The sequence below is a fragment of the Salvelinus namaycush genome, chromosome 31 (assembly GCF_016432855.1).
Source record: "Salvelinus namaycush isolate Seneca chromosome 31, SaNama_1.0, whole genome shotgun sequence".
Lineage (NCBI taxonomy): Eukaryota > Metazoa > Chordata > Actinopteri > Salmoniformes > Salmonidae > Salvelinus > Salvelinus namaycush.
This window is the reverse complement of record NC_052337.1, coordinates 35,120,424-35,143,086: the sequence shown is the minus strand read 5'-3', so window position 1 is coordinate 35,143,086 and position 22,663 is coordinate 35,120,424. Positions and strand designations below refer to the sequence as shown.

The following is a 22,663-nucleotide window of genomic DNA, read 5'->3' as shown; positions in this document are numbered from 1 at the left end:
CAATTTCAAAGATTTTACTGAGTTACAGTTCATATAAGGTAATCAGTCAATTGTAATGTATTCATTAGGCCCTAATCTATTGATTTCACGACTGGGGATACAGATATGCATCTGTTGGTCACAGATACCTTAAAAAAAAAGGTAGGGGCTTGGATCAGAAAACCAGTCAGTATCTTGTGTGACCACCATTTTCCTCATGCAGCGCGACCTCTCCTTTGCATAGAATTGATCAGGCTGTTGATTGTGGAATGTTGTCCCACTCCTCTTCAATGGCTGTGCGAAGTTGCTGGATGTTGGCGGGAACTGGAACACTCTGTCGTACACGTCGATCCAGAGCATCCCAAACATGCTCAATGGGTGACATGTCTGGTGAGTATGCAGGCCATGGAAGAACTGGGCCATTTTCCAGGAATTGTGTACAGAACCTTTATCAAGCTGAAACATGAGGTGATGGCGGCGGATGAATGGCACGACAATGGGCCTCAGGATGTCAACGGTATCTCTGTGCATTCAAATTGCCATCGTTAAAATGCAATTGTGTTCGTTGTCCGTAGCTTATGCCTGCCCATACCATAACCCCACCGCCACCATGGGGCGCTCTGTTCACAGCGTTGGAATCAGTAAACCGCTCGCCTACACGACGCCATACATTCATCCGTGGAGAGCACACTTCTCTAGCATGCCAGTGGCCATCGAAGGTGAGCATTTTCCCACTAAAGGCGGTTACGACGCCGAACTGCAGTCAGGTTAAGACCCTGGGGAGGACAACGAGCATACAGATGAGCTTCCCTGAGACGGTTTCTGTTTGTGCAGAAATTATTTGGTTGATGTGCAAACACACAGTTTCTTCAGTTGTCCAGATGACTGGTCTCAGATGATCCCGCAGGTGAAGAAGCCGGATGTGGTGGTACTGGGCTGGCGTGGTTACATGTGGTCTGCGATTGTGAGGCCGGTTGGATGTACTGCCAAATTCTCTAAAACAACGTTGGAGGCGGCTTATGGCAGAGAAATTAACATTCAGTTATCTTGCAATAGCACTGGTGGACATTACTGCAGTCAGCATGCCAATTGCACACGCCCTCAAAACCTGAGACATCTGTGGCATTGTGTTGTGTGACAAAACTGCACATTTTAAAGTGGCCTTTTATTGTCCCCCAGCACAAGGTGCACCTGTATAATGATATGCAAGTGGAAGGATTATCTTGGCAAAGGAGAAATGCTCACTAACAGGGATGTAAACACATTTGTGCATAAAGTTTGAGAGAAATCAGCTTTTTGTGCGTATGAAACATTTCTGGGATCTTTTTATTTCAGCTCATGAAACACTTGACATTTTACTGTTATGAAGGATATTTTATTTTCATGATGGTTTTCGTCCACAACCGTCGGTTACGCTAATTGTGCCATCCCTATGCGTGAGAGCAATGCATCCTCTTCCAGCCCTCTGTTTTGGCCCCTTTGTTACAAAGAGGGTCTTCGAGAGAGGGACGAAGAGAGCTCAAAAAGCCTGAGGATTCTGCTCTACATTCAGAAACATCCCGACGTCCAGCTACTACTGTCCAGCCGCTACTGTGTTAGCTGCCACACATCTGCTTTGCAACTCTCAGAATTTTAACCTATCGACTGGAAGTCTCTACACACATGCACTCGTAGGTGCTTCATCACTGCTAAACACTTTTGCGTACACACAAACACCACACACACACACACACTCTGGATGAGCGTGGTCACATTTGCCCTTGGCAGCGAGCCATCTGTCATACACAGACTGAAGGATCCAGGCCGCGTCCTGACGACCAAATATAGTCAGCTAATGCAGAGACCACTCCGACAGTTAAAAACCTGCCTGTGTCCGCTCCAGCAGTTATCAATAAGAATCATTTTAATCTCATGTTACAATCGAATGTTCACCATGTTTCTGAAAAGCTCATCTCCTGTCTCTGTTTCTCTTTGTGTCGTTTTCAGGGTGTGGTGCGGTGTCTCTGGCATCCCAAGCTGAATCAGATTATGGTGGGGACTGGAAACGGACTGGCTAAGGTCTACTACGACCCTGTCAAGAGTCACAGGTACGCTGCGCTGAGAATGCTTACCTTTATGGTAGCTGTGGACGGAAGTTGTGTTTTTCATGACGAGTTTTTAGCTGTCCTGTACATCATCAGTCTTTTTCTGACTTCACTGTACAAACTCCCATTGAGAAATGATAGTGTGTATATTTGATAATAGGTCTGAAGTAGTGTTGCACGGTATACTGAAACGTCAGTACTTTTTTGATACTAGAACATGACAAACGGGTCGGTGCTAGAATTTTTGTTACTTTCGGTAGTTCTGTCATATGTGAAGTCTCACGTCATGTACGGATTGAAAGGATTGAGTCTGTCTAGTCATTTGTCTGAGTCTTCCCAAGGGGGCAGTAGTAAGCTAGCCAGGCTACTTGCGCTTGTGCATGCAGCTGACACAGCGAGAGCCACTTTTGGGAAGCAAGCGAGGGGAGAGAAAATGCCGACAGCATGGCTTCTTCGAACGAAAACATACCTCCATGCCCGCAGCTTGTTGACAAAAATGGCTCCTGAAGCGAAATATGGGAATACTTTCCTTGCAGAGCAGATGAGGGCCAGCCCACCCAAACAACTATGCAAAAAGTGTTACAAGGCCGTGCAGTGGAAGGGAGTTTTAGTTCCAAAACTACTAAAAAAATATATATATTCACACATGACATTTGCATTTTAACGTTATTCTACTAGTATCTACAGGGCCATCAGAATGTTTTCAAACCCCTTGACTTTTTCCACATTGTGTTGTTTTACAGCCTGAATTTAAAATGGATTAATAGGTTTTTTTCCACTGGCCTACACACAATACCCCATAATGTAAAAAAAAAAAAAAAAGAAACTTTGAGTAAATAAGTATTCAATCCCTTTCTTATAGCAAGCCTAAATAAGTTCAGGACTGAAAATGTGCTTAACAAGTCAAATAATAAGTTGCGTGAAATAATAGTGTTTAACATGATTTTTACCTCATCTCTGTACCCCACACATACAATTATCTTTAAGGTCCCTTAGTCGAGCAGTGAATTTCAAACACAGATTCAACCACAAAGACCAGGGACGTTTTCCAATGCCTCGCAAAGAAGAGCACCTATTGGTAGATGGGTAAAAAAACGCAGACATTGTATATCCCTTTGATTTCACCCTGAGGCCAATGGTGACTTTAAAATAGTTTGTTTAATGGCTGTGATAGGAGAAAACTGAGGATGGATCAACAACATTGTAGTTACTCCACAATACTAACCTAATTGACAGTCACAAGAAAGAAGCCTGTACAGAATAAATATATTCAAAAACATGCATCCTGTTTGCACCAAGGCACTAACGTAATACTGCAAAAAATTTGGAAAAGCAATTAACTTTTTGTCCTGAATACAAAGTGTTATGTTTGGGGTAAATCTAATACAACACATTACTGAGTACCATTCTCCATATTTCAAACATAGTGGTGGCTGCATCATGTTATGGGTATGCTTGTAATCGTTAACGAATTGGGAGTTTTTCAGGATAAAAAAGAAATGGAATGGAGCTAAGCACAGGTAAAATCCTATAGGAAAATCTGGTTGTCTGCCTTCCACCAGACACTGGGTGATTAATTCACCTTTCAGCAGGTAAGTAACCTAAAAGGCCCAATCTACACTGGAGTTGCTTACCAAGAAGACAGTGAATGTTCCTGTGTGGCCGAGTTACATTTTTGACTTAAATCTACTTGAAAATCTATGGCAAGACCAGAAAATGGTTGTCTAACAATGATCAACAACCAATTTTACAGAGCTTGAAGAATTTTGAAAAGAATAATGGGCGAATGTTGCACAATCCAAGCTCTTAGAGACTTACCCAGAAATAGTCACAGCTGTAATCGCTGCCAAAGGTGCTTCTACAACATATTGACTCAAGGGTGTGAATACTTATGCAAATTAGTTATTTCTGTATTTCATTTTCAATACATTTGCAAACATTTCAAAAAAATGATGGGATATTGTGTGTAGATGGGTGAGAAAAAACATACACTACCATTCACAAGTTTGGGGTCACTTAGAAATGTCCTTGTATTTGAAAGAAAATATTTTAAAAAGTCCATTAAAATAACATCAAATTGATCAGAAATATCGTGTAGACGTTGTTAATGTTGTAAATGACTATTGTAGCTGGAAACGGCAGATTTTTAATGGAATATCTACATAGGCGTAAAGAGGCCCATTATCAGCAACCATCACTCCTGTGTTCCAATGGCACGTTGTGTTAGCTAATCCAAGTTTATCATCTTAAAAGGCTAATTGATCATTAGAAATCCTTTTTGCAATTATGTTAGCACAGCTGAAAACTGAAACATGCTGGCCATCAAGGCAGAGTTGCAAAGAAAAACCCATATCTCAGACTGGCCAATAAAAATTAAAGATTAAGATGGGGAGAAGAACACAGACACTGGACAGAGGAAGATTGGAAAAAAGTGTTATGGACAGACAAATCTAAGTTTGAGGTGTTGGGATCACAAAGAAGAACTTTCGTGAGACGCAGAAAAGATGCTGGGGGAGTTCTTGACGCCATCTGTGATGGTCTGGGGGTGCTTTGGTGGGGGTAAAGTGGGAGATTTGTACAGGGTAAAAGGGATCTTGAAGAAGGAAGGCTATCACTCCATTTTGCAACGCCATGCCATACCCTGTGGACGGTTGGAGCCAATTTCCTCCTACAGCAGGACAATGACCCAAAGCACAGCTCCAAACTATGCATTACCGGTAACTATTTAGGGAAGAAGCAGTCAGCTGGTATTCTGTCTATAATGGAGTGGCCAGCACAGTCACCAGATCTCAACCCTATTGAGCTGTTGTGGGAGCAGCTTGACCGTATAGGTACGTAAGAAGTGCCCATCAAGCCAATCCAACTTGTGGGAGGTGCTTCAGGAAGCATAGGGTGAAATCTCTTCAGATTATCTCAACAAATTGACAACTAGAATACCAAAGGTCTGCAAGGCTGTAATTGCTGCAAATGGAGGATTCTTTGACGAAGGCAAAGTTTGAAGGACACAATTATTATTTCAATTAAAAATCATTATTTATAACCTTGTCAACGTCTTGACTATATTTCCTATTCATTTTGCAACGCATTTCATGTATGTTTTCATGGAAAACAAGGACATTACTAAGTGACCCCAAACTTTTGAACGGTAGTGTATATTTAATACGTTTTGAATTCAGGCTGTAACACAACAAAATGTGGAATAAATCAAGAGGTATGAATATCTTCTAAAGGCACTGTAAATTCAAATAATTTGAGTGACAATGACATGAACATACACTGCTCAAAAAAAATAAAGGGAACACTTAAACAACACAATGTAACTCCAAGTCAATCACACGTCTGTGAAATCAAACTGTCCACTTAGGAAGCAACACTGATTGACAATAAATTTCACATGCTGTTGTGCAAATGGAATAGACAAAAGGTGGAAATTATAGGCAATTAGCAAGACACCCCCAAAAAAGGAGTGATTCTGCAGGTGGTGACCACAGACCACTTCTCAGTTCCTATGCTTCCTGGCTGATGTTTTGGTCACTTTTGAATGCTGGCGGTGCTCTCACTCTAGTGGTAGCATGAGACGGAGTCTACCAGGAGACAGGCCAGTGGAGGAGGCCGTAGGAGGGCAACAACCCAGCAGCAGGACCGCTACCTCCGCCTTTGTGCAAGGAGGTGCACTGCCAGCGCCCTGCAAAATGACCTCCAGCAGGCCACAAATGTGCATGTGTCAGCATATGGTCTCACAAGGGGTCTGAGGATCTCATCTCGGTACCTATTGGCAGTCAGGCTACCTCTGGCGAGCACATGGAGGGCTGTGCGGCCCCACAAAGAAATGCCACCCCACACCATGACTGACCCATCGCCAAACCGGTCATGCTGGAGGATGTTGCAGGCAGCAGAACGTTCTCCACGGCGTCTCCAGACTCTGTCACGTCTGTCACATGTGCTCATGTGCTCAGTGTGAACCTGCTTTCATCTGTGAAGAGCACAGGGCGCCAGTGGCGAATTTGCCAATCTTGGTGTTCTCTGGCAAATGCCAAACGTCCTGCACGGTGTTGGGCTGTAAGCACAACCCCCACCTGTGGACGTCGGGCCCTCATACCACCCTCATGGAGTCTGTTTCTGACCGTTTGAGCAGACACATGCACATTTGTGGCCTGCTGGAGGTCATTTTGCAGGGCGCTGGCAGTGCACCTCCTTGCACAAAGGCGGAGGTAGCGGTCCTGCTGCTGGGTTGTTGCCCTCCTACGGCCTCCTCCACGTCTCCTGATGTACTGGCCTGTCTCCTGGTAGCGCCTCCATGCTCTGGACACTACGCTGACAGACAAAGCAAACCTTTTTGCCACAGCTCGCATTGATGTGCCATCCTGGATGAACTGCACTACCTGAGCCACTTGTGTGGGTTGTAGACTCCGTCTCATGCTACCACTAGAGTGAGAGCACCGCCAGCATTCAAAAGTGACCAAAACATCAGCCAGGAAGCATAGGAGCTGAGAAGTGGTCTGTGGTCACCACCTGCAGAATCACTCCTTTTTTGGGGGTGTCTTGCTAATTGCCTATAATTTCCACCTTTTGTCTATTCCATTTGCACAACAGCATGTGAAATTTATTGTCAATCAGTGTTGCTTCCTAAGTGGACAGTTTGATTTCACAGAAGTGTGATTGACTTGGAGTTACATTGTGTTGTTTAAGTGTTCCCTTTATTTTTTTGAGCAGTGTATATTCAGCATGACATTCATGTGAGCATTATAATATGACAACCCAAAGGTAATGTGAAATGTACTCAACTTATGACAGCAGTATATTTAGAGTACTTTGTTTGTCTGGGCTTGTGGGCTTGCTAGCAGTAGCCACTAGCCCAACAGCCGCCCTGGGTGGAGCATTGCATCCTGGGAGTTAAAATGTACTCTGGGAATCGTAGTATGCTGTGCAAAATTCATTGTATTTCTATGGTAGTTTTTATTGCAAAAGGCCTGTAGACACCTCAGCACCCCCTGCAGCAACTTGCCAAAGCCACCCCCCCCCCTCTCCTTTACCCAAATCCAGACAGCTGATATTCTGAAAGAGCTGAAAAATCTGGATCCCTACAAATCAGCTGGGCTAGACAATCTGGACTCTCTCTTTCTAAAATTATCCGCCGAAATTGTTGCAACCCCTATTACTAGCCTATTCAACCTCTCTTTCGTATCGTCTGAGATCCCCAAAGATTGGAAAGCTGCCGTGGACATCCCCCTCTTCAAAAGAGGAGACACTCTAGACCCAAACTGTTATAGACCTATATCCATCCTGCCCTGCCTTTCGAAAATCTTTGAAAGCCAAGTTAACAAACAGACTCAATCGCCTTGGCTTCTCAAATGACTGCCTCACCTGGTTCACCAACTACTTCTCAGATAGAGTTCAGTGTGTCAAATCGGATGGCCTGTTGTCCCATCCGGACCTCTGACAGTCTCTATAGGGGTGCCACAGGGTTCAATTCTTGGGCTGACTCTTTTCTCTGTATGACATCGCTCTTGCTGCTGGTGATTCTCTGATCCACCTCTATGCAGACGACACCATTCTCTATAAATCTGGCCCTTCTTTGGACACTGTGCTAACAAACCTCCAAACGAGCTTCAATGCCATACAATACGCCTTCCGTAGTCTTCAACTGCTTTAAAATGCTAGTAAAACTAAGTGCATGCTCTTCAACCGATTGCTGCCCACACCCTCCCGCCCGACTAGCATCACTGGACGGTTCTGACTTAGAATATGTGGACAACTACAAACACCTAGGTGTCTGGTTAGACTGTAAACTCTCCTTCCAGACTCACATTAAGCATCTCCAATCCAAAATTAAATCTAGAAACGGCTTCCTATTTCACAACAAAGCCTCCTTCACTCATGATGCAAAACATAACCTCGTAACACCCTCAGCAAACTGGATGTAGTCTATCACAGTGCCATCTGTTTTGTCACCAAAGCCCCATATACTACCCACCACTGCAACCTGTATGCTCTCGTTGGCTGGCCCTCACTACATATTCGTCGCCAAACCCACTGGCTCCAGGTCATCTATAAGTCTATGCTAGGTAAAGCCCCGCCTTATCTCAGTTCACTGGTCACCATAGCAACACCCACCCGTAGCACACGCTCCAGCAGGTATATTTCACTGGTCATCCCCAAAGCCAACACTTCCTTTGGCCGCCTTTCCTTCCAGTTCTCTGCTGCCAGTGACTGGAACGATTTGCAAAAATCACTGAAGCTTATCTTATATCTCCCTCTCTAACTTTAAGCATCAGCTGTCAGAGCAGCTTACCGATCACTGTACCTGTACACAGCCAATCTGTAAATAGTACACCCAACTACCTCATCCCCATATTGTTAATTAACCTCTTGCTCTTTTGCACCCCAGTATCTCTACTCATCATCATCTGCACATCTATCACTCCAGTGTTAATGATACATTTTAATTATTTCGCCAATATGGCCTATTTGTTGCCTACCTCCCTACTCTTCTACATTTGCACACACTGTACATATATTTGTTTCTACTGTACGTTTGTTTATGTGTAACTCTGTGTTGTTTTTGTCGCACTGCTTTGCTTTATCTTGGCCAGGTCGCAGTTGTAAATGAGAACTTGTTCTCAACTGACCTACCTGGTTAAATAAAGGTGACAAAAAACAAATAGAAGCTTCAAAGTGTGTGTTTTATGTCGTTTTGGCTCAAACTATTCATATAATACATTAAATGATTTGGGTATAATGAATGTCATTTGACCCAATATTAAGGCCATAGATGAGCAACTTCAGCTTAACGTGTATCAAATTATATTTTAAAACCATTTAGATGTACTTTTTAAATGATTTTGTTGTCTGGTCTGGTTTTGCATAAGGATTTAATTATTATTGTTATTTAATAAGATGTTTTATTTTTTCAAGCAATTTAATATAGAACGGAAGATATTCTATTTGTTAATTTTGTTGTTCTACCATTTATCAACATATTGTTCAATGTTTAAAAACTAAAGCCCAGTGGTTATTCAGTGACTTAAGCAAATACACTTTCTTTTTTTGCTGTGGTATTGTTTCGGTATCGAGTATCGTTTTGGTATCAAGTATCATGATATTAAACCTGGTATCAGTATGGAAGTCAATATTCTGGTATCGCGACAACACTAGTCGGAAGTGGGTTGTCTAGACTCCATCCTGTTAGCAGCAGATCAGAGGAGACTGGTCTGTGCTGTATCTAACCTACAGTCACCCACGTTTGAGAACGGTGTATAAAGCTGACCATGTCTGACACATCATGAAATATGAACAATGGTGTCCCCTCTATCTCTCTGTGTGTAGGGGAGCTAAGCTGTGTGTGGTGAAGAGCAAGAGGAAAGAGAGGCAAGCGGAGACACTGACGCAAGACTACATCATCACACGTAAGTACCTCAACACACACCTGTGCATTATTTAGTATGAGATCTACAACACACCTACCATATACCATCCATGATCACTTAATTCTTTCCTAGCTAGTAGCTCCTTGTAGTCATAACTCAAGTTAAACAGTAGCTGTCGATCCTAACACTGTCATATAGGCATTATAGACCCTCTTTCCCTCAGGGTAACTCGTTGTGCAAGGCATACAATTTAGTCCGTTTACGAGGTGGACAATTACCAGAGCAATTTGGCTTAAGTGCCTTTCTCAAGGGCACTACAGCGGTAGGAGCTACCTTGAACCAGCTACAACCATCTGGTCACCAGTGACCTGCTCCGTCCCATATGTCACGGTGTTCCAGGAAGGACAGCCATCCTAGTCTAAAACGCACTGCACAGAAAGAAAGCCACCACATTACTGCATGATGTGGAGTGGGGGGGCTTGTGAAAGCTTGTTAGACAATCGGAATACTATACACACATACACCATGTTTTCCGTCAGGAAAATGTAGCGCTAGACATTTGACCGTTCTTCTTACTGAATTCCGATGCACACTTTGAAGATGTTAGAAAAACTGTCCACATGTACTTTTTCTCAGACAACAAGACCAGTAACGATCAGCAAAATCACTAGCCTATGTCAATCTACTATTCCCCCATAGTAGAAAAGTTTACCTATTCTTTTGGTCAGCTTGTTGAGAAGGAAATAGCTTATCCCGAATGAATAGAACCAGTAGGCCTAGGCTATATAAAATAAAATAAACGTTAAAAGCAATGAGGCTGATGCAACATTTAGCTTAAAATGTTGATAAACTATTATTTCTTCAGTAGGCTATGCACCAATGTTCGTTCCACACTGCACTGCTAGCGGTGACAGAGATGAAATGTGACAGAGTTGAAAATATCCGCTAGAAAGAGGGGAGATCTAAAGATGTAAGAACTAGCATGGGTTGCTAATATGGCTAGGATTGTGCCTTCGGCTACTCAACGGTGAAAGAAAGTTGATTTGAAAACCAATAGAACATGAGAGAAATAGGCTACTGGTTTCAATGGCATCAGGAAGTCTTTATAAAACAATAGGCTACTGGTTTCAATGGCATCTGGAAGTCTTTATAAAACAATAGGCTACTGGTTTCAATGGCATCTGGAAGTCTTTATAAAACAATAGGCTACTGGTTTCAATGGCATCTGGAAGTCTTTATAAAACAATAGGCTACTGGTTTCAATGGCATCAGGAAGTCTTTATAAAACAATAGGCTACTGGTTTCAATGGCATCTGGAAGTCTTTATAAAACAATAGGCTACTGGTTTCAATGGCATCTGGAAGTCTTTATGAAACAATAGGCTACTGGTTTCAATGGCATCTGGAAGTCTTTATAAAACAATAGGCTACTGGTTTCAATGGCATCTGGAAGTCTTTATAAAACAATAGGCTACTGGTTTCAATGGCATCAGGAAGTCTTTATAAAACATTAGGCTACTGGTTTCAATGGCATCAGGAAGTCTTTATAAAACATTCGGCTACTGGTTTCAATGGCATCTGGAAGTCTTTATAAAACAATAGGCTACTGGTTTCAATGGCATCTGGAAGTCTTTATAAAACAATAGGCTACTGGTTTCAATGGCATCTGGAAGTCTTTATAAAACAATAGGCTACTGGTTTCAATGGCATCTGGAAGTCTTTATAAAACAATAGGCTACTGGTTTCAATGGCATCTGGAAGTCTTTATAAAACAATAGGCTACTGGTTTCAATGGCATCTGGAAGTCTTTATAAAACAATAGGCTACTGGTTTCAATGGCATCTGGAAGTCTTTATAAAACAGTAGTCTACTGGTTTCAATGGCATCTGGAAGTCTTTATAAAACAGTAGTCTACTGGTTTCAATGGCATCTGGAAGTCTTTATGAAACAATAGGCTACTGGTTTCAATGGCATCTGGAAGTCTTTATAAAACAATAGGCTACTGGTTTCAATGGCATATGGAAGTCTTTATAAAACAATAGGCTACTGGTTTCAATGGCATCTGGAAGTCTTTATAAAACAATAGGCTACTGGTTTCAATGGCATCTGGAAGTCTTTATAAAACAATAGGCTACTGGTTTCAATGGCATCTGGAAGTCTTTATAAAACAATAGGCTACTGGTTTCAATGGCATCTGGAAGTCTTTATAAAATGATTGCCTCCACAGATATGGTCGAATTTTGGCTAGGTTACTTTGAAGCAAGGTAAGACATGCCTCATAATATGTAGTAAAACATTCAGGTTTCAAACAAGTATGTTTTCAAAATCCATACTGCCTTTAGATCATTGCAAAGTGCTGTGTGACGCGCTGATGAAGTCTGCCGTTGCCTATGCATCTGAATGGCGAATGGGAAGCGCGCATCAATTACAAGTTGAGGAATAAAAATAGTAGCTCATTTTAGTCATAGCCATTAAAACTGTTTTTAACACGCTATTTCATTTAAAATTGTTGCGCAATGATTGGGCTTATAAAAGCACACTTTTCACTCGAGCAGCAACGAAGAGCTGTTTGAGGAGCTTAGTAGCAACGAAGAGCTGTTTGAGGAGCTTAGCAGCAACGAAGAGCTGTCTGAGGAGCTTAGCAGCAACGAAGAGCTGTCTGAGGAGCTTAGCAGCAACGAAGAGCTGTCTGAGGAGCTTAGCAGCAACGAAGAGCTGTCTGAGGAGCTTAGCAGCAACGAAGAGCTGTCTGAGGAGCTTAGCAGCAACGAAGAGCTGTCTGAGGAGCTTAGCAGCAACGAAGAGCTGTCTGAGGAGCTTAGCAGCAACGAAGAGCTGTTTGAGGAGCTTAGCAGCAACGAAGAGCTGTCTGAGGAGCTTAGCAGCAACGAAGAGCTGTCTGAGGAGCTTAGCAGCAACGCAGAGCTGTCTGAGGAGCTTAGCAGCAACGAAGAGCTGTCTGAGGAGCTTAGCAGCAACAAAGAATTGTCTGACAGATTTTTCGCAAAAAGGCTTTTTGTCTGTAACGCTGTGTAACCGAATGTACACATACGCCATTTTTTATTCCACAAAATTATGCAAATGAACCTATAGACAGATAAGCATGACCTGTCAAATGTATTTCCATCGACTGGGATTTCCATCAATGAATAGGCAAAAAAAGCATTGTTTAGCAATGGGATTTTTTTTCTTCTCCCAGATAATTGGCCGGCGCCAATTTTATTTATCTGCTTTTCACATTTTTATCGTCCAAAAACCGACTTACCGGCTAACGGAAACCTTGACACACACATACACACATACACACACACACACACACACACACACACACACACACACACACACACACACACACACACACACACACACACAGCTTTCAGAGGCAGCATCAGCGAGTGTTGCCATTAGCTGATGGCGTGGTGTGAGAGTGAGTGAACAGACAGCCACAGGGCATGATGCCACTCGTCAGCCACAGGTCAGCCGCCAGGGCTCCAGTCACGCCAGGGACAGCCACCTCGCCCACCCCCGGCAGCGTGATACCCCCGCTAACACACTCACACTCCCGTCTCATACTCCCACTCACCCCTCTCCTGAATCAACACACTCCCCCCTCCCTACAAACCACCACACTTGACCATTCTTTAACCCAGCCAGTCTGTCATTTCCAAACGAGTCACTCAGCTGCACGGTGCATGGACGACGTGTGGCTCTCTCAACCTCATACAGAAGACTCTCTCACTCCCACTGAGGTAATGGATGAACAGTAACTGGAGGACAAGACACCTGGCTGAGCCGTGATAGACTAGGAGGGAAACACAGCTTATTGTTTAGGTGACAGAACCCTTCTCTAATATCCATCATGTGATTTCCCTCCTAGTTTTCTCTCATCGCCACCCCGACAAGTTGAGACTATAGGCCTGTGTCTGATGGCCGCGGTCGCTGAGTGACGCACTTGTGCCCTAGTGCTGGAAAATTAGAGGGGACAGGAAGCGTGGTCATGGCCCATTGAGAAAAGAGTGGGAATCTGTTAACAGTAACCTTTTTGCTTAATGTAGCATGGAGGAGAAGAATTAACACTGAGCAGTGACAACAGGGGCTCCTGAATGGAAAATCACTTCATCTAGCCCACACTGTGTCCCTTTGTAACCCCTGAGGAAACACACACACACACACACACACACACACACACACACACACACACCACACTGGTACTTACTCAGTTATACAAGCGTACACATACTGTTGGGGACACACACGCAATAACTCAGGTATAGACATAGAATACACACTTACGCTGTAAAGTGCCCAAGACATGCATTGTGGTGGTGTTCAGCAAACTGTGAAATATAAACATGGACGTGATAGTGTTGGTGTCCACCATGGCAGTAGACAGAGTGCTATAGACCTCGCTAGAGGTCACTTGGTGTGTTTGAGTGTTTGGCTTTTATGCTATGCTCTGCACTTAGGCTTGTTGAAGTGTTTGTTAATGTATGCGTTTTCTACTCATTTTCTCTTTCTCTCTCTCTCTCTCATATTTGATCATTTCTTCTCTCCCGCCAGCCCATGCTCTTCCCATGTTCCGCGAGGCCCGGCAGCGCAGTACTAAGAAACAGCTGGAGAAAGACAGACTGGACCCAATGAAGTCCCACAAGCCTGAACCCCCTGTCACTGGACCAGGTAACGTTACACGGAAAATTCCACTACATACACACATATATATTATACATTAAACATACATTAAAGTTTTCACACCCCTTTACTTGTTCCGCATTTTGTTGTGTTACAGCCTGAATTTAAAATGGATTACATTTAGATTTTGTGTCACTGATCTACACACAATACCCCATAATGTCAACGTAGCATTTTGTTTGTAGAACATTTTAGAAATGAATACAAAATGTAAAGCTTAAATGTCTTGAGTAAATAAGTATTCAACCACTCTGTTATGGCACACCTAAATAAGTTCAGGAGTAAAAAATGTACAAATCACATAATAAGTTGCACTACCCCATCTCCCCATCTCTGTACCCCACATATACAATTATCTGTAAGATCCCTCAATCGATTGATGAATTTCAATCACAGATTCAACCACAAAGACCAGGGAGGTTTTCCAATGCCTCACAATGCCTCACAAAGAAGAGCACATATTGGTAGATGTTTGTTTGTTTTATTTAAGAAAAAAAGCAGACTTTGAATATTCCTTTGAGCATGGTGTAGTTATTAATTATACTGTGGATGGTGTATCAATACACCCAGTCACTACAAAGATACAGGCGTCCTTCTTAACTCAGTTGCCGGAGTCGAAGCAAACCACTCAGGGATTTCATAATGAGGCCAATGGTGACTTAAAAACAGTTACAGAGTTTAATGGTTGTTATATGAGAACTGAGGATGGATCAACAACATTGTAGTTACTCCACAATACTAACCTAAATGACAGAGTGAAAAGAAGGAAGCCTGTACAGAATACAAATATTCCAAAACATGCATCTCGTTTGCAAAAATGCACTTAAGTAATACTGCAAGAAATGTGGCAAAGAAATTAACTTTTTGTTCTGAATACAAAGTGTTATGTTTGGCGCAAACACAACACATCAATGAGTACTATTCTTCATATTTTCAAGCATGGTGGTGGCTGCATCATGTTATGGGTATGCTTTTCATCAGCAAGGACTAGGGAATTTCTTTAGGGAAAAAATTACCGAAATACAGCTATAAGCACAGGCAAAATCCTAGAGAAAAACCTGTTTCAGTCTTCTTTCCAACAGACACTGGGAGACTAATTCACCTTTCAGCAGTACAATAACCTGAAACACGAGGCCAAATATAACCTGAAACACAAGGCCAAATATACAATGGAGTTGCTTACCAAGACGACATTGAAGATTGCCACTCAGTAACATATGGCAAGTCCTGAAAATGGTGCTATAGCCATGATCAACTATCAACTTGATAGAGCTTGTCTCCCAGCTGTCTGTTTAGCGGTGATGCTATGAGAAAGTTTACACCCCAGCTTTCCTCTTGAAACGTCCCATATCTTCTTCCTCGAGACGGAGAAAGTGGAAGAAAGAGGTAGAGAGAGAATGACTTGTTGGCTAATTCACTGTCATTTGTTTATCGTCCTGATTAACCTACCTTTTAAAAGTACTGTGTAATGTTTGGGATTTTGGCTGGTTGCTTGCAAGAGGACCTCCTTCAACTCTCCCCTAACAGCCACCTCTGACACCAACCCACTGAGACAGGATATCACTGGAGTCTCCTCTTTCAGCTGGGCCTCACTGTGTGTGTGTGTGTGTGTGTGTGTGTGTGTGTGTGTGTGTGTGTGTGTGTGTGTGTGTGTGTGTGTGTGTGTGTGTGTGTGTGTGTGTGTGTGTGTGTGTGTGTGTGTGTGTGTGCCAATCCATGTTTAAACACAACATAAATACCCTCTTACGGAGATGAGGATGTTTTTCCCAACGTTCTCATGTGTGTATGTTTTGGTGCAAGAGGAATGTGTTTCCTTGCATGTCACTAAATTTGTGGTAGACTTTTTCTGTCATCTATGTTTGGTGGTGTGCTTTTGCCTGTCTGTCTGCCTGCCTGTCTGTGTGCTTGTGCATGAGTTACGTGTGTTCCTAACCCAGTGGTTGTCGTCTCCTCTCAGGTCGTGGTGGTCGTGTGGCAGCCCATGGAGGTACTCTGTCCTCTTTCATTGTGAAGAACATTGCTCTGGACAAAACAGACGATAGCAATCCTCGCCAGGCCATCCTCCGACACGCCAAGGAGGCCTCCGAAAACCCCTACTGGGTCGCCCCTGCCTACACCAAGTAAGACTGGCCACACGTACACACACACACACACACACACACACACACACACTCCTGGGATGGCGCAGACAGACAGTAAGGTGAGTCTGCACTGAGTGTAGTTTATGGCAGTGTGGCTGTGCTAAGGTTCCAGCCTTCCTGCCTGGCTGGCTTGGTGACACATGAATGTTTAAAGAGCTGCAGCCTGGGCCTGGAGGCCCACCAACAACCAATCAGCTACCTGAGAGGGTTTGTGTTTCACCTCAGTGTCCACAGACACGCTGGCTAAAAAACGGGTCTATTCTTGGCTGAGGATCTAAAGGTATCGGACCTCTTGATGGTATAAGCAGGCCCATATCAATGTAATTCATGGCAGGGTGTTTGGCAGGAGATAAGCTCACAGTATTTTAGTTGGAACAGTAAATTAGTGAATGAACTTATTGAGGTTGACAGTTTTACCTTATATAACCTTTTAACTCAATTTAACGATCGAAATCTAAAATGACCAGGCGTAAGAATAGGTCACTCCCCTGAGAGAGATTCCCTCGTGTTGATGCTATTGCTCTAGAGGTTGGAGTGTAGCCTGGCCCCGGTTTGGCCCTCTTTGAGTAACAGCAACAGTCACACCTCACTTGACTCTGGTCTCTGCTTGTTTGGGTGTTCACATGTATTATGCATCAGTCTAATTATAGCGACACAATCCCAATGGATTGTCTGTCAATAGCTTATCACCTCACCAGTGGACAGGTGCAGAGATGAGGGATGGAGATGTTACCATCATTATCATCATCCTCTTCATCATCATCCATACAGGTACAGGTAACTGCCAAAATAAAGGAAACACCAACCTAATAGGGCGATGAGCCAGAACAGCTTCAATGCACCTTGGCATAGATTCTAAAAGTGTCTTGAACTCTATTGGAGGGATGTGACCATAGAAATCCTGCTAATTACTAGAGGGGCTATGTCATAAATCCTCAAAAGTTCCAGAATGGGTTGAAAATGATGGTTGCTGGTGGTGGAAACCGCTGTCTCAGGCGCCGCTCCAGAATCCCCCATAAGTGTTAAATTGTGTTGATCTGGTGACTGAGACACACCCTTTAAACCCCCTATGCTCCTTTGAGATCCCTCTTTCAAAGTCACTGATATTTCTTTTAGCCATGGTAGTCAAAATAATGGGCAACTGGACATTTGTATACAGTACCCTAAGCACGATGACCCTAAGCATGATGGGATGTTAATTGCTTAATTAACTCACCAGTGTGGAAGCACCTGCTTTCAATATACTTTGTATCCCTCATTTACTCAAGTGTTTCCTTTATTTTGGCAGTTACCTGTATGTGTGCTTAGAAAGTATTTAGTGTTGTTGTCAGTAGGGTAAGACACTCCAAGGTGCAATAATATCAAATCAAACTCTATTTGCCACATGCGCCGAATACAACAAGTGTAGACTTTACCGTGAAATGCTTACTTACAAGCCCTCAACCAAAAGTGCAGTTTAAGAAGAAGAAAATATTTACCAAGTAGGTTAAAATAAAAAGTAATAATAAAAATGAACACAATAAGAATAACAATAACAAGGTTATATACAGGGGGCACCGGTACCCAGTGTGCAGGGGTACAGGCTAGTTGGGGTAATCTGTACATGTACAGTTGTGGCCAAAAGTTTTGAGAATGACACAAATATTAATTTTCACAAAGTCTGCTGCCTCAGTTTGTATGATGGCAATTTGCATATACTCCAGAATGTTATGAAGAGTGATCAGATGAATTGCAATTAATTGCAAAGTCCCTCTTTGCCATGCAAATGAACTGAATCCCCAAAAAACATTTCCACTGCATTTCAGCCCTGCCACAAAAGGACCAGCTGACATCATGTCAGTGATTCTCTCGTTAACACAGGTGTGAGTGTTGACGAGGACAAGGCTGGAGATCACTCTGTCATGCTGATTGAGTTCGAATAACAGACTGGAAGCTTCAAAAGGAGGGTGGTGCTTGGAATCATTGTTCTTCCTCTGTCAATCATGGTTACCTGCAAAGAAACACGTGCCGTCATCATTGGTTTGCACAAAAAGGGCTTCACAGGCAAAGATATTGCTGCCAGTAAGATTGCACCTAAATCAACCATTTATCGGATCATCAAGAACTTCAAGAAGAGCAGTTCAATTGTTGTGAAGAAGGCTTCAGGGCGCCCAAGAAAGTCCAGCAAGCGCCAGGACCGTCTCCTAAAGTTGATTCAGCTGCGGGATCGGGGCACCACCAGTACACCACCAGCTTGCTCAGGAATGGCAGCAGGCAGGTGTGAGTGCATCTGCACGCACAGTGAGGCAAAGACTTTTGGAGGATGGCCTGGTGTCAAGAAGGGCAGCGAAGAAGCAACTTCTCGCCAGGAAAAACATCAGGGACAGACTGATATTCTGCAAAAGGTACAGGGATTGGACTGCTGAGGACCGGGGTAAAGTCAATATTCTCTGAATCCCCTTTCCGATTGTTTGGGGAATCCGGAAAAAAGCTTGTCCAGAGAAGACAAGGTGAGCGCTACCATCAGTCCTGTGTCATGCCAACAGTAAAGCATCCTGAGACCATTCATGTGTGGGGTTGCTTCTCAGCCAAGGGAGTGGGCTCACTCACAATTTTGCCTAAGAACACAGCCATGAATAAAGAATGGTACCAACACATCCCATGAGAGCAACTTCTCACAACCATCCAGCAACAGTTTGGTGACGAACAATGCCTTTTCCAGCATGATGGAGCACCTTGCCCAAAGGCAAAAGTGATAACTAAGTGGCTTTGGGAACAAAACATCAATATTTTGGGTCCATGGCCAGGAAACTCCCCAGACCTTAATCCCAATTGAGAACTTGTGGTCAATCCTCAAGAGGCAGGTGGACAAACAAAAACTCACAAATTCTGACAAACTCCAAGCATTGATTATGCAAGAATGGGCTGCCATCAGTCAGGATGTGGCCCAGAAGTTAATTGACAGCATGCCATGGCGGATTGCTGAGGTCTTGAAAAAGAAGGGTCAACACCGCAAATATTGACTCTTTGCATCAACTTCATGTAATTGTCAATAAAAGCCTTTGACACTTATGAAATGCTTCTAATTATACTTCAGTATCCCATAGTAACATCTGACAAAAATATCTAAAGACACTGAAGCAGCAGACTTTGTGAAAATTAATATTTGTGTCATTCTCAACTTTTGGCCACGACTGTAGGTGGGGGTGAAGTGACAGTGCACAGGTAACAAACAGCGAGTAGCAGCAGTGTACAAGGGGGGGGGGGGGGGGGGGTCAATGTAAATTGTCCTGGGGGTAGAAGCTGTTGAGGAGCCTTTTGGTCCTAGACTTGGCGCTCTGGTACTGCTTGCCGTGCGGTAGCAGAGAAAACAGTCTATAACTTGAGTGACTGGAGTCTTTGACAATTTTATGGGCTTTCTTCTGACACCGCCTATTATTTAAGTCCTGGATGGCAGGAGGCTTGGCTCCAGTGATGTACTGGGCCGTTCGCACTACCCTCTGTAGCGCCTTATGGTCAGATGCCGAGCAGTTGCCATACCAGGTGGTGATGCAACCGGTCAGAATGCTTTCGATGGTGAAGCTGTAGAACCTTTTGAGGATCTGAGGACCCATGCCAAATCTTTTCAGTCTCCTCAGGGGGAAAAGGTTTTGTCGTGCCCTCTTCACGACTGTCTTGATATGTTTGGACCATGACAGTTCGTTGGTGATGTGGACACCAAGGAACCTGAAACTCTCGACCCGCTCCACTACAGCCCCGTCGATGTTAATGGGGGCCTGTTCGGCCCGCCTCTTCCTGTAGTCCACGCGATCAGCTCCTTTGTCTTGCTCACGTTGAGGGAGAGGTTGTTGTCCTGGCACCACACTGCCGGCAGTTTTCTGACCTCCCTATAGGCCGTCTCATCGTTGTCGGTGATCAGGCCTCCCACTGTTGTGTCGTCAGCAAACATAATGATGGTGTTGGAGTCGTGTTTGGCCACGCGGTCATTGGTGAACAGGGAGTACAGGAGGGGACTAAGTTCACACCCTGATCTAGTCTGGCCTAAGTACACCCCCTGATCCCTGTAACCCGACCTGTAGCCTCTCATCTGAGTGGCCTGGTTCAGCCGATCCACCCAGTATGGGGAGATCACTCATTACCACTGCTAATTGGAGTGTTGACACTAATGAGTCGCATTGTAGCACTTGGGTACTGTGACATTCATGACCAAATGATCCGGTTACTCCCTTTGTTGGGCTGTTTTAATGGGTTCTCGCTGGTATCAGAACACACATGAGACAGAACAGAGTGGATATTGCGTTACAACTCCCTCACCTGATCATTGAATGACCTGGATGAAAGTTCTGGAAGAGTGGGTGTTGTCTATAAAACATCCTTAGGAAAGAGTTACAGAGTAGGAGGCATACTGCAGGTGTTTTAGGAGGTGCTGGAACTAGTGAACGTTTTGGAAGAGCATATTCTTAATTTCCGTACTCCTTCCTATAGTCTAACCCTATGTGTGTGGTTTTTCCGCGTACGTCTGTGCACGTTTCTATGAGTGTGTGTCACATTCCCTCCTTAACTCACACAGGACAGATGTTGGCTTTTAATCACTGCTCAGAATAGACAGCGTGATAAAAATAGAGGAATGTTTAATCTCATCCTGTCCTGCTGCACTGGTTTATGTCCTTTCCCTTTCACTACTCCTCCGTTCTCTCTCTTTATCTTGTCCCTTCCATCTCCCGCATCTGTTTTCATTGTCTGTTGAGGGTTGACCCTGAATACGACCCTCTTATTTGGATTGAATAAGGATGGTTGTATTGTACTGTACCAAAGTAAAAGATGTGTAGTAAGTTGTCTCCCCTTCTCCCTGTCTTCTGCCAGGACCCAACCAGATGCCATCTTTCAAGAGGAGGAAGAGTCTGATGAAGAGGCTGACAAGGAACCAGAGTGGAAGAAACGCAAGATCTGAGCCGCAGCAACCCCTTTTGTGTGTGTTTGTGCGAGTGTGCACAGGTGTGTTTGTGCGAGTGTGCACAGGTGTGTTTGTGCGAGTGTGCACAGGTGTGTTTGTGCGAGTGTGCACAGGTGTGTTTGGATATGTGCATGTTTTTGTACTTGACTGTACTTGAATCAAATGTAGTGCCGTTTATGATCTCCTGAGAAACAGTAATAAAAGGGACAGTTCATCCAAGTCACACTCGCAGTACTTTTACCTCGTCTCTTTGATGCTCATAGCATTGTCTTTGGACCTGTAGAGTCCAAGATCAACCCAGATCAGGATTTTATTGTGATGCAATATCCTCCACTTAGAAACCAGATTGATCAAGATGGATTCTATTAGAGAGTTCACCCTCTTGGACGTCCACTCAGTCTTAGTCATGGACTGAAGGACGTGCATGTGTTTCCTTCGGTGAGTCACTCCTTCAAATAAATATTTATTTAGATGTTATTTCTAGTGCGCAGTTTCACAGGACTCAAACATTCCTAAATATTGATGGGAAAAGTGAACATTTTGCATGAAAATGAGTGATTGCGTTCGGAAATACCAAGACAACTCCATGCCATGTGGTGTAACTTACGATCCATCATGTTGGAGAATAGTTTGGGGGGTATGAATTGACTAGAAGGTTATGTTTCTGTCCATATCAGCAGGTAATATATCTGTTATACATACCCAATAGAACTATATGGGTAACAAGCTGCTGCATAGCTAGACATATTTTAAATATACTTGAATTGCTTCCTTTCGCCTCACCCGGAAACTAGATAGTGATGACAGTCAGCAGTGTTGTCCTAAATCTCTTGTACAACCTGTAGTGTCTATAATTACGTTAGTGTGACAGAAAAAGCTATGCCATACAGTTCATGGATCACATGTTCGTGTTCATTACAATCGCCTGGAATGTAGCCTCTGGTTAACCCACCAAACAGTTGTGTGGGATTCAGAAGACCATTCAGTTTCAACAAGCACTACTATAGTGCCTTTAGAAAGTGTCAGTTGTCTTTCACTGGTGTGACTGAATACAGGCATGGAAAGGGTTCGATTTGTCGTTCCTTCTTAGTGAATCAAATCGCAAAGGGTGTGCTGTGCTTTGGCCTGCACAAACAATCATCCCAAGAGATCTGGACTAGAAAACGTGTTCTTAACACAAATCCTCGAAAGCTGCTCATTATCTGGGCTGTGGCCAGATCGCCATGAAAAAGCCTCAAACGTCCTGAAAGCCGTAACAACTCCCAAAGGAGCGTGGCTTAGCCAAGCCCCAATCCTCCTGCCCAGCACTACTATTCCAAATGCTGACGTCACCAGCCACTGGCTCCAGCAGTGTCTGTTACCGGCCCGGGAATGCCACAATGTTAGAATGCAGGAGAGCTATGGGTGATGTCACAGTCCACCCATGCCCAGTGTGATCATCTGCCTCCTTTAGTAGTGGGCAAAGGGTGTG

The 22,663-nt window shown here is 43.7% G+C and overlaps 1 protein-coding gene across 1 annotated transcript in view; it reads left to right on the top strand.

The window, feature by feature from the left end:
- LOC120026274 (WD repeat-containing protein 70) overlaps window positions 1–21,417 on the top strand; it is an 85,034-nt gene extending 63,617 nt beyond the window's left edge. Inside the window, exons 14-18 of the mRNA XM_038971101.1 lie at window positions 1,966–2,066; window positions 9,390–9,469; window positions 13,990–14,106; window positions 16,076–16,238; window positions 21,102–21,417. Coding sequence (XP_038827029.1) covers window positions 1,966–2,066; window positions 9,390–9,469; window positions 13,990–14,106; window positions 16,076–16,238; window positions 21,102–21,189 — 549 coding nt within the window. The 3' untranslated portion in view covers window positions 21,190–21,417. The remainder of the gene's footprint in view (window positions 1–1,965; window positions 2,067–9,389; window positions 9,470–13,989; window positions 14,107–16,075; window positions 16,239–21,101) is intronic.
- The last annotated feature ends 1,246 nt before the right edge of the window (window positions 21,418–22,663 follow it).